This window comes from Takifugu flavidus, chromosome 4 (genome assembly GCF_003711565.1).
Source record: "Takifugu flavidus isolate HTHZ2018 chromosome 4, ASM371156v2, whole genome shotgun sequence".
Taxonomy (NCBI): domain Eukaryota; kingdom Metazoa; phylum Chordata; class Actinopteri; order Tetraodontiformes; family Tetraodontidae; genus Takifugu; species Takifugu flavidus.
In genome coordinates, this window is record NC_079523.1 from 6,161,300 (window position 1) to 6,177,681 (window position 16,382).

The 16,382-nt window shown below is 41.7% G+C and overlaps 2 protein-coding genes across 2 annotated transcripts; both read right to left on the minus strand.

Moving 5' to 3' along the window:
• Nucleotides 1-10: 10 nt before the first annotated feature.
• Nucleotides 11-12,917, minus strand: LOC130524888 (lysine-specific demethylase 5B-like). The gene is given in 28 exon segments (XM_057031400.1): nt 11-1,056; nt 1,254-1,514; nt 1,599-1,783; nt 1,857-1,935; nt 2,005-2,424; nt 2,657-2,815; nt 2,896-3,075; nt 3,153-3,291; nt 3,728-4,083; nt 4,274-4,394; nt 4,585-4,675; nt 4,678-4,734; nt 4,885-5,009; nt 5,319-5,500; nt 5,757-5,951; nt 6,400-6,519; nt 6,677-6,839; nt 6,952-7,133; nt 7,448-7,606; nt 7,787-7,906; nt 8,037-8,195; nt 8,293-8,381; nt 8,469-8,559; nt 8,760-8,885; nt 9,156-9,326; nt 9,440-9,562; nt 9,757-9,834; nt 12,610-12,917. Coding segments are annotated over 28 exon segments (4,422 nt in total). The 5' UTR covers nt 12,763-12,917; the 3' UTR covers nt 11-918.
• A 925-nt stretch (nt 12,918-13,842) lies between these two features.
• Nucleotides 13,843-16,132, minus strand: rabif (RAB interacting factor). Its single transcript, XM_057031468.1, has 3 exons — nt 15,978-16,132; nt 15,470-15,648; nt 13,843-14,967 (listed from the first exon to the last, which is right to left on the minus strand). Exons 2-3 carry the CDS (start codon nt 15,611-15,613, stop codon nt 14,719-14,721), a joined length of 393 nt encoding a protein of 130 aa, XP_056887448.1. The 5' UTR covers nt 15,614-15,648; nt 15,978-16,132; the 3' UTR covers nt 13,843-14,718.
• Between the last annotated feature and the right edge of the window lie 250 nt (nt 16,133-16,382).

Here is a 16,382-nt window from a genome sequence, read left to right on the forward strand (position 1 = left end):
GACAGATGCATACGGGAACAAACATTTTTATTTTATAATGCAAACCGCAACATATGAATTATATTATTTACCCAAAGGAGCAGAAAACGTCATATACCCGTGGCAAAGAAATCACACAGTCTGTGTTAAAGTCCAACACAATATTTTCCATCCTAAACCATAAAGGCAAACTCTACCCTCAAAACAAAAATGTACATTCCTTATTCCTGTGGTCATGATTAAGTCTCACCAACTACCAGTAACAATAGATCCAGAACTCACAGCGCTAAAGGGAAACAGACCTGGTATCAAAGTCAGTGATTTATTAAGGAAAAATGGGCAAAACTGCACGTTAGAGCTCTGAGGGATTGTTAATGCTCTCCGATTCCTCCCCTCTGAAACTATGTAACATCACAGGATTCATAAAGTGAATTCATCAAGGTTTTTGCTTCAACAAGGCATCCTATCAAAGAAAGCACAGTTCAGGTGCAAACTGAACCTCAATTGATCAGTTCAGTTATTGCTTAGATAAATAATATTTTACTCTACAAGAGGAAACACACGTCTCACATTGTTCAGATTAATGTAAAAAGGTTTTAAAATGTAAAATTTACTTTTTGGTTGAAAAATCCCTGTGCTATTGGTTCTTGAAACACGTTACCATTTTGTAGACCTGCATCAAGACATGGAAAGTGGAAAGTTTCAGAAAGGATTAGTTGGCTGGCTGAAAAACCAGCCACTCAAAAAAGGAAAAGAAACAGTTTTTTGTTTTTTAAGTCTGGAAAGAACAGTGATAGCACCATGTTCACTAAGGACAAGCTGAGGGTAACCGGGAGAAGCCACGGGGGGGGAGGGGGGGGGGGGGGGGCGGCACAGAGTTCAGGTGTGCGGAGAAGTGCGTGGCTGGAAAATAAAACTGCTGATCCTTCTAAGTTTTCTTTATTCTCCTCTGTCGTAGTCTGGCTGTGTGCAGCTTATGCAAATATAGTCCTCCTTCTCTGCTCGCTCAGCGGACAGTCCGACGCAGACTTGGTGAAACCACTGGTTACAGCTGCCATCACATTGGACCCAGTTCACCTAAAGCCAGTGGAGAAGACAGTTGAGTATTTCTGCATTACTACTTAGACTCTGAAGTGTTCCACACACCAGAGTTTCTTTAAAAAGCTAAATGCTGCTAACCTTAGTGCTTCACACCAATGTATTCTGTAGTTTCAAAGTGCGATAAAACCCTACATGCAGATTTTGCGTGCTAGAAAATCAAGAGGAAAACAAACCTCGTCGCCCTCTGGCTCTCTGCACCAGGGTGCAGCACACAGCGAGTAATCCTCCTCTGAGTCTGAAGGAGGCGGCTCCGGTACCATCTGCTGGGCAGAACCAGTTCTCCTGTTGTCCTCACTCTTTTCCTTGCTTTTCTTTGACTTTTTACAGCACTTCTTGGCCTTTTCGTTGTGCCGAGACTCTGAGCTGTCCTTGCGTTTCTTTGTCCTTTTGTTCTGACCATTCGAAACCTCCTTTTTCAAACTGGAATCTTTAGTCTACGTCAAGATAAATACGCAAAGGGGTAATTATGAATAATCTATTGTAATAGGACGAGTAGCGAAACATGAACCTTTTGTTACCTTTTTGTGAGGGCTCCCTCTTGAAGACGGTTGGTCCTGTTCTTTGTTCTTCCCAGAGGGGGCGCTACTTGGAGGCAGAGGGGCTAATTTGTACAGCAGGTATTTATAGAGCTGTTCGGTTTCAGGCAGGGTGACCTGCAGGAGGAATCCCTCCACCATCAGCTCCTCCAGCTCAGAACCAAGACCTGAGATGAAATAAAGACAGTTCAGAAAGAGAAATAAAAAAGGGAAAAGATGTAGAGATGTTCCAAGACTGACCCTGAATTGGAATCGAACAATGTTTTTTATGAAAAAGTAAACTGTTGATTTCCTGAGTCAGATGCGACGGTACCCGCCCCTGTAAGAATAAACGCTCCGTCAATCACAAAGTCTGTAAAATCAAACAGGCGATTGTTCTTCGACGGACCGTCTTTGACACTTTCTGCAGCACTCCGTCTGTGCAGGCCTGCTGAACCCTGTGCTGCCATCGCACCGTCCTCTCGATGAGGAATCGCAGGGCATCCCCCTCCGGCAGCCGGACCCGAATCCTCTGCAGTGAAGCTAATAGGGGCAGGACCTTGTCAAGCGGGGGTTTCTTGGACCGCTGGCAGTACGGGCAAAGCCAGGCTTGGCCATACGCGGCCTCGCTCGTCATTGTGACGCAACCGGAGTGGAAAACGTCCCGACAGAGCTCGCACTGCACCATTGCACCCGAAGGGGCCTTTTGGCAGACACAAACACTAAGTGTGCAATAGTTTTCAGAAGAAAGAAGTTTGGATTCGTTTGAAGCACGCAAGGCCAACAAGAGCTCCAGCTCCCTCTGGTGGACCTCGGTGAGCGTAGCCATCTGCCAAAAACAAGCAAACATATGACCTTCTGACGGGACAACAGGTTCTTATAACTTGGGTGTAATTTGTGAACTAAAGCTATAATCTTTGGTTCTGTAAAGAACGCTCCGATGATCATAGACGAACTGAACAGTTATTTACATCATGAAAATGTTAATACTTGCAACTATAACTACACTACAACACAGTCGTAAGAGTTCCTGTTGAGAAAACTCTGATGTATGCACTCACAGCAGAGGCCGAGTCCTTGCTCTCAGAGAGAGCTCTTTCCACATCACACAGAGAGTCCAGAAGTGTTGGGGATTTTTTGCCGGACTGTGCTGCATCTTTTGTTTTCTTACATCTCGACTTCTGAGGCGCAGCCCCGATGTCGCATCTTGGGCAGAGCACCTGGAAGCATAAAACACATAAGTACGACTCATTTCCAGGCATGCTTCAATAATTGACTGATTAGATCATTAGAAACTTACCTCAAGGAGAGACAAAGGGGAGTTTTTCAATAGGAATGTCTTCCCTGCGCTCTCTTTCCAGGACTGAATGTCACAAACGAGAGCTTCCAGTCGACTCAGGGGGTCCAGTCTCACTGGGATGCCCTCTGCTCTGAGAACCAGCTCAGAGAGGCTGTCCAGCACAGGAATACGGCCCCCGAGCTGGAAGCACCGACATTCAAGATTAACAAAAGAAACACAACCAAATCAAGTGTGGTTCAAGTTGGAATATGCATCACCTGGAGAGCTTCAGCTTCCTGAAGCCAATTCTTGGCCTTGTCAATGACATCCTGCAGCTGCAGACAGTTGGGCAGATAAGCAGGGATGTTCTCCACTTCCTGCAAAGCAGCCTCGAGTGTTTCCATGCTGTTATGAGGCCTGACGTACAGAGACACGAGGATAAGTACGTGTCTCTACATAGTGACACGAGTGCCAGTAAACCTTTTTCCAATTGTCTATATCAGTTCACTTAAAAAAGGAACATTTATTGACCAAACTGTATAAGATTTCACCAGGGATGTGCTAAGACATGGTGCTATGCAATCAGACAAATTCGATAGTGTGGGTCTCCAGTGGAACCAAAAATGTGTTCCCCTTTATCTGAAGAATCAGAACTTTTCCTTTTTTTTTTTCCCCCTTCAGCCCACATTATTGATAAGAAATCATATTAAAAAACAACAACTGTGAAATCTTATTGGAGCTGGATGCTTTTAAGTTCACTTCAAACACCCATTAAAGCTCCACATAAAAAGAGAAAGTATAAAACATGGAAAGCTCTGGGAAGCGCAGGTTGCGCACAGCTTGGTGTTCTAACCTGGATTCCAGCAGACTGAGAGCTCGCTCCTCCCACTGCTCAGACACTGTCAGCAGCTCCTGCAGCCGGGCCATGGCTCTCTCTACAGAGCTGTGTGGTGCCAAGCCCACACCCTGATCAATCAGTCTTCTCATGGTGTCCAAACACAGACTTTCTGGCCGACTGCTGGCCTGCTGCACAGCATCGAGCCAACGGGCCTGCTCCAGTCTCTCTCTCAGCAGGGGAAGCTGCGGAAGCTCCACATCCAGGCCCAGACTCATGTCCAGCAGGTCTTGCAGCTCCACGGGGCTGGGTGACTCATCAGAGAGCAGACGCTCGCTGCGTTGCTGGAAGTCATCTACTCGGGTCAACAGATCCTGGCGGAGTATGTACAAGAAGCATTCAGGGACTGAAGTTTGACAGCTTATGTAAGAACTTTTCAGAAAAACAAGCACATCAACCATGAAAACTCTCACGACATCAGCTTAAAAACTCAAACTTTAGATTTAGATATTGAGAACGATGGTACAAAAGATGAATATTTGACATCTAAACTGTCCTGCCAACCTTCAGCAGAGGACCCTGTCTGATGTTGCACGGCAGATTATCCAACTGTTGGACAAAGGACCTCAGTTCTTCTGCTGTCAAATCATTCTGGTTCTGAGACTTTCCTCCTCCAGAACGATACCTAAAAACATACAAAAAGAGCTCAATGGGTCGATATAAACATTACAAAGTGTTAGAAATTAGTAAAGTAAAAAACAAACAAACAGTGCAGTCGAATTTAAAAGCATTAAATGATGTTAGATTTTTCCCTTTCAGTCATAATCTAAGGTTAATTCAAAACTCTTCTGACAATAACAAATTTATTTTCATACCTTGTCTGTCTCTTTCCGTTAAGAAGCTGTTGTGCCATCACAGCAACTTTATCAGCCTCAGCGGTGGCTGTGCGAAGCTGATCCACCAGGCTGATTTTGGAAAGGCTGACGTTTCTGCCTGTTCCACCAGACTGTGAAGCTCCTCCAAACCTGACAAAAAAGCAATATGGGTTCTCAAAACCTGTAAATTACACTCTAACCAGGTGACACAAACTATGTCAATCATTCTAAAATAAGACAACGGTGAAGGAAATATTCAGGGTAGCAACAGATTGATACGGATATGCTTTGACGGCTAACCTTTTTTCTTGCTTCCTTTGTTCTCCAGGATCTCCTGCACATTGATGAGCCATTTTTTATACGACTCAGCACGTTGGGTGACCGATGCCTTCATGGAATATAACTCATCTAGCGTAAACTTGTAACTGAGAACACAAGACAAAAAGAAAAATACATTTATACTGAGAAGCAGCAGTTGTTTAGGTATAAAACAAATATTTCTGACCACTAAAAATATCTTAATGAACACTTTTTACAATAAATTTGCCAGTGAGGCTAAGAGCATTGCGACATTAATAATCTTGTATTCACACCATTTAAGACAGCATTTCTTTAGGACAATATTTGGGCAGTGATGCATCTAACTTGATGGATGGCAGCTTAAAACAAATATTTCATAACAAGTGAAATTTTTGAGGATAATTGTGTTTGCGTGGTGGTTACTGAAGACTCACTTGAGTGTGAGGTTTCCGTGAGGGCAGGAACAAAGGTGCTGGGAGTGGTACAGGCACGCCATCTTTCTTGGTGTGCAAGCACAAGAGATGCCAGACAGGAAGCAGGTGGTCCGACACTTGCAGCACTGCTGCTCCTCATCTGGGAGCGCCTCGGAATCAACTTGTCGAGATTGTACCACACCCTGGGGAGACAAATCACACAGGTACTAAATGAGGCAGCTATGTGGAAAAAGAGCTCCAGTAAATTCTGATAAGGGGCTTTAAAATGTAAGAGATGGATCAGGGATATCGTCACAGCTTCACCTGATGGCTTTTGAAATGTGATTCTTTTAAAAACAAGATCATTCCTTACACTTTCTCTCCAGAAAATTACTGACATTTTGGACTTTCCACACATATTAATTCAGTTCAAAAGCATACAGATGACCAAATACTCACCATTTTCTTTATCATTTCTCTTAATTTGTCTTCTTGTTCCACAATGACAGTCATCTCCTTCTGCACTACTGCTGCCAGGTCAACATCCATGGTGTTGGCTTTAGAGGCCATGTTACAAACCATCTCGTCATGAGAGAAGACGCAGTACCTGCTCAGCTCACGATAGTGCGACACGCAGCTGCGGCCGACAGGAATCTGAAGGACAAAAGGAGTTTAGAAGGGTCAGGCCAGTACCTAATATAGCAAAATGTGCCTGATGACAACCACAACACAGATTAGGAATATTTTATACCACACAGCAAGTTTTAAAAGAGTGTTGGCTGCAGCATGGCCTTGAAGAGAGCTAAATGAATTATGTTCTGATTTATGATAGTACTTTTAGATTTTAGAACAAAAGCCAGCCATTTTAGAGACTACTCTTAAGTGTATGAGTGGTGCACATGGTGCCAATTTTGACCTTATTTTAAATTCAATATTTCATTTTACTTTAATATTTTTATCTTATCTCATTTTCTCTGTGCAATAGTAGATGATCGCAGTCTTTAGAGAAGCGCCCAGAGTGGATGAAAACTGCTGTTGGAATAAGCTTTGTTTGTGTCCTCGTTAATAAAAAACATCTAGTTGCTAGGAATGCTATTCTTACCCAGTCCATTGTGCAAAAGTTGACAGCTTCAGCAAAGTTGAAACCTTGGTTGAATCCACTGTGATAAGCTCTGGGGAACGTGATGACAAACTCGCCTGCACACTGGTTGGTTCGATAGATCTAGTCATCAGAAGAACAGAAGGATTGCTTTGTTTATTGATCTACTTCCACTGTAACAGCAATAGGAAGGTTGAAAAATCAACCAGGTCTGTCCTCAGACTTGGAGGAAATGGGATGTTGCAATTATATGTGATGTGACGATGGTGAAAATGTTTACCGGCACGCCGTTGTTCATCAGGGTGTTGGGATTCATAATGGTGACTAGCTGGTGAAGGAGGTCTGGCTGGGATTCAAACAGCTCAGGGGCAAGATTCCTCATCACTGACTCGAGCTGCTCTGCAGCATAAGCAGGGGCTCCGTACCAAGTCTTTGGCTCCCCCCTACATAAAGGAAACACCATTAGTGGCATACAACTGGAGATATGTCAGACTGCTCAAATCAAACACAAAGACAAGGACAATGAAATACAGGAGTGTAAAAACTGCACTGTACCAGTGAAGATAGTTAATAGAGTAACTCCAGTGGTCTTCAATATGCCAGCAGAAGGCAGAGAAACACATGCCCACGTAGAGCCAAGGTAACTTCATCCCGCAAATGTCGGCTGTAATGTAAGTCAACACTGAGCCGTCCAGGACTGGCATGTTGTTCAGGTTCCAGCCGCTTGTCAGGTAATGCTGTGGATCAGAGATGGGTCTTAACACTCTACTGGCAATTACAGTAGCAATCCTTTAAATTATTACATGAGTATTGTTCATTACATTATTTTCAGGAAAAACAAACAAAAAAAATAGAAGCTGTATTGCTCCCTAAAATTCAGGATCTCTGTGAACAAGATCATCACCCTTCATGATGTTTATGTTGCTTTGTTTGACAAGTTGGCATGAGAGCACGTACTCTTAATTTTTATACTATTGTCAGTAAACAGATAAAACCAACAAACAATAGCAAAGACAAATAAAAGACAACACTCCCTAAACACTCAGTGTACCTCATCCTCAGGGGCCACTTGAAAATGGCTGTTCTTCACCGGGAAACCACTCCCAAACTCCTTAGAGGCGATGTCTGCTCCGTACTCCACTGTGACATCCTCGTCGATGGTGCTAACAAGACGCCAGAACTCCTTCTCCACCAACTCAGTAGGGACCATCTAAAGAGAGACGAGCGTGTGCTGTAGCTGAACAGGCTTACAAAAATCTATCGGCAACTACAAGGAGATTTTTGCTTGTGTCTGTAGTTTGAGATGAATTTTTAAACTGCTTAATGTTTAGATGATCGTGTCTTATATTTTATAAGCCAACAACTTAATAGTAACAGCACACAAACTCACATGAACCGGCATGTTGAAGTAATCCGACTTGAAGGAATCGGCCATGTCTCCAAATGTTTGGAGGGTGTAGCTCCTGCCGGCTTGCTCAAATCCAAAAGCAACAGCGGGTTTACCACATTCCTATTAAAAATAAATTAAGAAAAATGTAAAAGACAGTTCGAAATGATGCCGTATGTCACATCAAACATATTATTGCTATTTGGGTCCTGAAAATGATTAGCTCCCAGGAGGTGAAGTGTCTGCAGATCACCTGCGCCAGACACTTGGGACATCTCCAGTCGCCTTTGGGAACATCGTGGAGGGGAGGTATCAGACAGAAGGTGTGATAGCTGTCATCACAGCCATCACACAAAAGCAGACGGTCCTCAGCAGTCCCACAGCCACACACCAGGCACATGTATTGATCCACCTGGGTATGCAGAAGAAGAGTCCTTATATAGCTACAATATCTACATAGTACTCAAACTGTGGTGCGACATCTTCATTCAAAACCACACAGTACATACTTTGCTTGAGGGAGCACTGTTTATCAGATTTAATGCAGGTTCTTCATTCTCAACAGGCTCCTGCTTCACCTCAGTGACAGCCATCCTCACTGAAACACATTCACAAAGCACCACTGAATATCTGAAATACGCTTGTTGTTTTAGGAAGGTTAACATTTTCCTTGCTTTGCTCTTACCATATTCTGGTTTGACAGAATATCCCATCCTTCTCCTTACGCTGTTTCGAGTTGTGCAGATTTCCCCAGGTTCAGATTTGATAAAGCTCCTCTGTAGAAGCCACAGAAGTGAATCAGACTGTTGTGTACATTTCCAGTGAATTCAGTAGGTGGGGAAAAACTGACAAAACTTCCAGGGTAGATTAGGATTTGTATGTCTTCTCTTAGGTAATTTCTGTGTTTACTCATCTGTGGTTTTAAAAAAAACAACAACGATAAAACATTAAATAAAAAATGGCAGATTGGACTCACTTCAGATCTCATTCTTTTTGCACGACGAGCGATACTGCAGGTCTCCTGGGGTTGGACAGACTGCCTCTGTGGCAAGTCATGTGGGGTATATTCCTTATCTTTAGTGTCATTGGTCAAGGTAGCTTTCTGCAAACAGATAAATGTGATAATTTCAGCACAGAGCGTATCAACCCTGAATGAGTAACATAGTATCTTTTCCTTCTTTAGTATCAGTGCAACATTATTTAATACTCAAACCAAACAAAGTGGAAATTATGCAACATGGACAGATTATTATGGTATTTGCTGAATTAATAACCCTGAAAAGGCCGAATGTCAAAAATGGTGTTCTAATAAAAGGTGAATTACAAAACATCCAACTACATTGCAGCTCAGTTAGGACAGAAAAGAACGTACGGGCAGATTGTCTCCAGTTTGAAACAGGTTATATGGGTAGAGGATCCTCTCATAGTGTGCCCGCAGATGAGAGCCTACAGCTTTGCCTGGAGCAAAGCCCAACTTCACAGATATCTTTGTCCATCGCCGCTCCCTGCAGACTGCATCAAAGCCTCCTTCTTCATTCACCAGCTTAGATGGTGGAAAAAAAGGACGTGTTAATTTTGAATGAGAAACGTGTTTACTGTTTCTATTTTCATAAACGAGGATATTGTCAAACAGAACTAAATTGAGACTTTATGTACCCTATTCAGCTGGTAAAGGTCCAAAATCTTTCTTTCGACATGAGGGATTTTCAAAGTGCATCCTTGAAGTTCCCAGAATTTTGCGATTTGATCCAGAAAGTTGAGCTTAACTCTGGTCTGTGCCTGCAAGCATAATAACACTCCTGAGTTAAAGTTGAGGAAAGAATACTTAATACAAGTGTGGAATCAGAAATAATGGCAGCTCTTCAAAATGCACGCAAATAATATAACCACTTTACAGACCGATGTACCCCCCCCCCCCCCCACCATGACTGCATTTGGCCACCCACGTGCATTAATACAAAACCAAAATGTACCTCCAACTCATTCAGTCTTTGTATCCGGGGTGTGAATTTCAGCCTGTCCACGTCACAGGCAAATGGTGGCTGCCAGTCCTGAGAGGGGAAAAACCAAACGTGAGAAACCCCGTGCATCCTTATAGGTGTGATGTTTGTAACACAACTCAAAGAGAGTATGCCATACTTTTCAGAAACACATTCAAAATCACTCAGAACACAACGGTGACAGACACGTTTTCACGGAACAATAGCTTCACTTTAAACGTGACATTTTACTCAGAAAACTCACCTTGTTTTCCTAATCCAGCCACAGGCTGTTTAAATGTTAATGGGGACCAACAGGGAGTCCAACTGTATCTGGATATAAATATTTCTTAATACCGTTACATAATGTAGGCCTTTTACTTTGCCCTAATTATCAATGTCAATTATAACCCCGCATGCGATTTCACGCAGATGTTTGTCTCTCTTTAATTCCAGTATACTGCTCCAACTGTTGCGGCAGGAAAATAATGGACTTGTTATACGTGTTGACTTACAGGCTAGAGCAAACCTGCCCACACGACTTCCTGCAAGACTAGAGACACCACTTTCTGGTGGTGCAGGAATCGAGATCACTTTCATATCAGTACGCACTTTGTGGCCGATTTGTCTCCAGACATAATGTTTACAAAAGAGGGTAACTTCTGCATCAGCGCTCTTGATTGTGTGGCCAACGTGAATATAATAATAACAGAGCCATTCACAGAGTAGCACGACTGTTCTTTGTCCAAGAAGAACATTTGTTACAGTTTGCGGACCAAATCTGATTCCAAAACCAATGAACTCGTTTCTCTTTAAAGAAAGATGGCCATTTTGCAGAAATTCAACTTTAAAGATTAAAATAAACCCGTCACTACAGAGCCATCCACCCACGGTAACACTACACTGAAACCAGGAATGTGCTGTATTAGCAAACAAGATACGGTAACTAATCATGTGGCGCGACTCAAAAAGGCCTGAAAGTTAGTTTAAAACTTGCAACACCTCCTTCAACACTTTCACTGGAAAAATATAATGTATTTGTAGAATTTATACAGTTTTCTGATGGAAGAACATTAACTTTATTACCTTAGCTATATATAAATAGTAGTTCCCAGAGATAACAGAACCATTGTACACACAAGTGAACCAGAACCACAAAAGAAATCAGTCATTTTTAAATATTTTAAAATCTTTTCCCTCTTTTAGATCATCTCTCACATATTTTATATCGTTTACAGTCAAATGTGCAATTTTAGAGAACAACAAGATTAATAGAGGTGAAGCTAGGTAATCACAAGCCTTTCATTTTGCATATGTTCAGCAAAATATACAGACATATATCGAAATCTTATATGGAAACTACAGAAGAAAAAGGGAAACAAAGAAAGGGAGCTCTTATTCTAGATCATATCTGAAAAAGGCCCAAGATGTCAACAATACACACAGTGCAAGAGATACATTCTCAACCGCTCTTATTTACATTTCCTTATAACCATATGGTTCAATAGCCACACTATAATATGTAGCCAAATTTCAATATGTATATAAAGAAATCAGAGAGTTGCACAGGAGGGAGGGAGCCGAGTCAGAATTCTCCTTTTAGAACAGCAATTGGTCACAAATATCACCATAGATCATCGTGTATAATAGTAATAAGACCATCTGCTAGTTTTTGATCATATGCACACATAGCCTACATTACTGGCTGCGATTCTTATAAGAACCCTTTTAATTAAATCTGACCACCACTGGTACCTTTGATCATCAAGCAGCCCTGCCATCTACTGCGTAAAATGCACATTTCCAGCCATCCTTTTTAAATGTATTTTCTTCTGGACAGCCCACAGACTGTATACAAAGACAGGCAAACAGTGAGCAGTCCCCCACCCAGCCCTGTGATCATGGTGCCCAGTCGGCCCACCACCCCGTTCAGCCATGGAAAACGGGCTTTTACAGCTTCCCGAAGTCAAATACAAACCAAAAACACAGCCTGGTGAGGGCAAAAACGAAGTCCACGCAGGGCTTTAGGGTTCTACACTGAAACCGTGCAGAAAGAGAAGGGGGAAAAAACGTGCGTTTCGAAATAAACAGTTTATTTAATCCATTATACAAAAATTCTGTAAGCTCGCACACATCTCTAAATCAAGGATCCGCGGCCACTAGTTATCAGACATATGCGAGGTGAAAAGCCCTTTATTAGTAGGTTTCAGTGGGATGGTGATAAAAGTGTGGGGCCGATCAGCGAAGCCTCTCCATACACCGCTGGTCACCCAGCACGTACGTATCGCTTCCCGGACCGAATGTCAGGCAACTGCCCCTTTAAACGGGCCTGATTAACGCCAGCCAAGTTGAACCACACCGGGCAAATCCACCAAATCCTCTTGAGAAATGCCCCCGTCCTCCTTTTGCGTTGATGTCGCAGCTTTAACACATATCGCGAGTGACTCTTTCGGGGAGCCGATTCCGTGCACGCGATCCAGGAAGCGCTTCATTCTGCGCATATGTAAACACCATCTCTTATTTTCGTACGCCTGCAAACTTTAGCGTCGGGGTTACTTCGGGAGCCTTTGGGGGTCGAGGATAGCGACGTTCGCAGAAGCGATGGGGCTTTTTTTGCGGGGGGGATGGTAAAAACTTGAGCGGGGCGCACATTTCGCACGGGGCCGAGGCAGATATCGAACCGTCCACACTCGGGCTAACTGACAATTCAACTCAGGAGCCGCACTCCGCCATGTTGAATCCTGTCTGAAACACAACTTTGCCTGCGACGTTATAAACAACAGTCGGGGCCAACACGCCAGGCGAGGGACGCTCATTTGTGTCGGGGGGGAAATTCTCAATACTTACAGGAGGTGGTCGGATCTTGCAGATGCCAGTTTTCTCTGCAATGGGTCGTATTTTCTTGATGTATGCAAACGGGTCGGCAAATTCCTCCCAGCTGGGCTCAAAAACAGGGCACTCCGGAGGGGGAATGAACTCATTTAGCTGAGGTTGAGTCATCGTTGCATCTTCGTTATGGCTGTAGCTGAAATGTTTTCTTTGCAGGGCGTCCTCGCGTCAGATGTGCTCGTTATGAATTTCTGCCCATCAGTTCATGTCCACTCATTGAACTCAAAGACGAATTATCTAGTTGGGGACGAGAGGGTGACAGCCGGGGACTGTGTACTTCCGCCTAAAAAAGTAGACACGGTGAATATTTAGGTTAGTCATTTATAAACGGCGTTTTTCTTATTTGAAAATATAAAAATCGTTTGGGGATCATTACGTGGGTTTATATTGAGCACTTTAACGTTTACAATACAGACGGAATAGTTTGCGTTCGTGTGTGTTTTCAAGTTGAACCTCTGCGGATCGTTATTAAACGACGGGAAAAGTCTTTGTGATGGATTTTAACAACATTTTAATTGGACGACAAAAGCATTTACAATTATTCGATTAACATATTCGATTTAAATACTCTTTTGTTAAGGGCTATGTAATTTATTGGTTGAGTCGTTTCCTCAAACGACCGTTCCTCTTTTGTTTTTTGCTTGATTCGCACACCGTTTCATACCGTGTTGGGACCGTTACAACCTGCCTAGCTCCGCCGAAGAGAAAAAGCCTACACGGGGATACGCTAGATCTCTAATCTAACAAACCCAACAGATCGTTGCGCGCTGACCGGCGCTTTGTTTTTAAATGGTCGAGAAGAGCTCATTGATTGGTAGAGACTATAATCATATGTTGACATTTCGGGGACTGAACATAAAACCATCTGAACAATCTTGTCCATTTGTTTGTGGTTAGTGATAATCGAGTTCAATCTGATTTTGTTACATAATTTTAAACTCACAAATAGTCAAAAACCGTGTTTTGAAATAAAGTTGAGGCAAATATCAAGGATCTAACATTGTAAATTGGCACTCTTGTCTGTGTAGCCTTATGACTGCTATATATAAACGTTCTAAGCAAATGGCTGATTTGAATATCCTTCCTGTTTTGTATCCGAACTTCCTGTTGTTTCATACAGCCTCTGGACACTGCACTGTAACAAATCAAAACAAACAAACAAAAAATAAATAAGATTTGCCATCACGAATGTGCATGTCTAAATTTATATTTTTACCTTGCAATGATTTACTAGCAAACTACTACTGTTGAATATCACGACACCTAACTGCAGACAACGAAACTGCACGGGTAAATGAGAAGGCCTGCTGGGGTATTTATATACCGGTACATGTGTTTTTAGGACCTAAGCATCAGGATAACATGCCATCTATATGTAGAAATGGTTGGTGGAATAAATCTGAATGCTAATCTTGAAGCTGTTAACAGCACAGATATTCTACTTACTCATATATTAAACATACAACTTGAAAAATAATCTTAATTTGAAACACCCTAGCTCTCTACAAATGTATGAGAATGCATTTTGAGAACTAAAAATAACATGGCAGACATTGAGTCTAAATGGTTAAAAGGGATGCAACATTTTTCCCCCACACAATACATTTATTTCTAAAAATAAAAAAAAACACACAAAAAATACTAAGGCACCAAAGGAAGTTTAAAAAAGTTTTAAAAAGATGCACTAATTGTAGAGTTAGTGGATAGTTGTATAAAATGGATTTTAGTAGATGGGTGGTTTATATTGATAATTTTCCATTGGGATGTGAATGTAATGCGAATGTAACAAAAACACAGTATGTTCATTGACAATTTTTTTCATTTACCATAAATACCAAAGACAAACAAAAAAAATCTGCAAAATGAAAGAACATGTATTAGATAATCCAGAAAACGGCTGGTATTCCACATCAATTTCCACAAACTCATCAAAATAGAAGTGATATCTATTATAATAAACACTTTGAAAGGTGAGAGTAGAGCCACCACCCATATGCATTTTAAGGAAATGTGCATAGCTAGTCGACACATCGTCCACAAAGTCCTTTAAGCACAGACGACTTTACACTATACATGGTCTACCCTGTCCACGGCGATGTAGAAACACTTCTTGTCATCTAAACAGTGCCAGCCAATTGGTCCTATCTCACAGTCAGCACAAATGAGATACTTGATCCTCCCCACATCTTTAGTGAAGCCCACATTCTCAAATGTGAACATGTCATCCACGAACCAATGGGCGGTCAGAGTATCCCCGTCCACCGAGGTATCCCCGGAGCTGAGGTTACTCTTTTTTCGCATGGATGGTAGAAACAGCTGAAGGAAGAGGACACAGACATTCACTTTATGCTGGAATTAAAAAAGTAAAGTTGAACCATCCTGGCCCTCAGATACAATATCTTCAATATGTCTAATAAAGATTAAAATGGGAGCTGGTTATTGTTTTTATGATTTTTCATCTTCATTAAGGGCATTACTTAAGTATGCACTACGAGAACACTTGTGTTAATGAACCTGGAACACTGATATAAATTTTGCATTTTGAGCACCATTAGTACTTAAACTATAAGGTGAATAAAATGGTGGGGTAAAAGTATATGTAAGATATGTAATCTTGAGTATTTGATTTGACGTGAAAATCAGTGAGTGGCATCTTGGGTGCCCATTTTAAAGCTTTGTTAACAGCACAGATCCATGCTGTGACAATAAATCCCTGATGATAAACATATTAGAATTCAATTAGTTGTTTTTCAAACACAAAAAGCATTAGTGAAATGCTGAAATGTAATGGAATGCGCTTTAATGCCATTTATTATACCTCTTTCTCTGCCAATGACGCCATCCCCGCACACAGCACTTTGGACCCGCAGCGTTGACATACTATGGACTTGCAGTTCTTCCCATCGTCAGAAATCAGATCGGAACGATCCGTGGCCTGTTTGGACTGTTGATTATCCTCCATCTCAAATTCTGACGGAAAACCAATGCAGTCACCTCCTACATGCACCAAAAACAAAGCAACTACTGTAAAGAACACGGTTTAGCATCCATCGGCTCACAGTGGGGAAAAAACGACTCATCGTAGAGCTTGTACAGACCTCAGTGTCATGAAATTATACATTTTACTATCAATGCATTTATGTTTATTTTTTACAACGGATGTCTTAAATGGTGCTCAACAGCAAAGTAGGAGAAACGTTAATTGAAAAACAACCATTTCATGCATTCATATAATTTACCAAATGACAAAACTACACTTTACATTACACATCCATAACAAAACGTGTGGAAATCAAGATTTAGTAAGTAAGGCAAGTAAGACGTACTTAGATGTTGTACTAAATCCAGCGTAAAATAATAACCGCATGAAAGGGGATCGCTAAAACTAGGCTAACATAGCTTATTTGGTGTTACTACCACAAATGGGTCCGTTCAGAAACACGAAGCTTTACATTGATTCCGACTTAAAGATGATTCCGGCATATAATGACGATTGGATTCCAAGTTAGTAAAAAAAAGCCACGGAAATACCAACGATACTTTTATTGTGCAGAAATAATTTATCTGGCATATGTTATACAGAAATAACACCCCAAAATGAAGTTTATGCAACTACTTGGCATCCCTAGTGTGATGTTTTGTCTTTAATAATTAAAAAAATATATCCTCAAAAAGTCCTACAAATCCCTAAAAAGTAAGTTATTTTTGATTATTGCTGGTCAGATCTGATA

Coding starts and splice junctions, on each gene's coding strand:
- rabif (XM_057031468.1), bottom strand. CDS start 15,613: ATGGAGGATAATCAACAGTCCAAACAGGCCACGGATCGTTCCGATCTG. Junction 14,968..15,469: donor CGTCATTGGCAGAGAAAGAG/GTATAATAAATG, acceptor CTCTTCCTTCAG/CTGTTTCTACCATCCATGCG.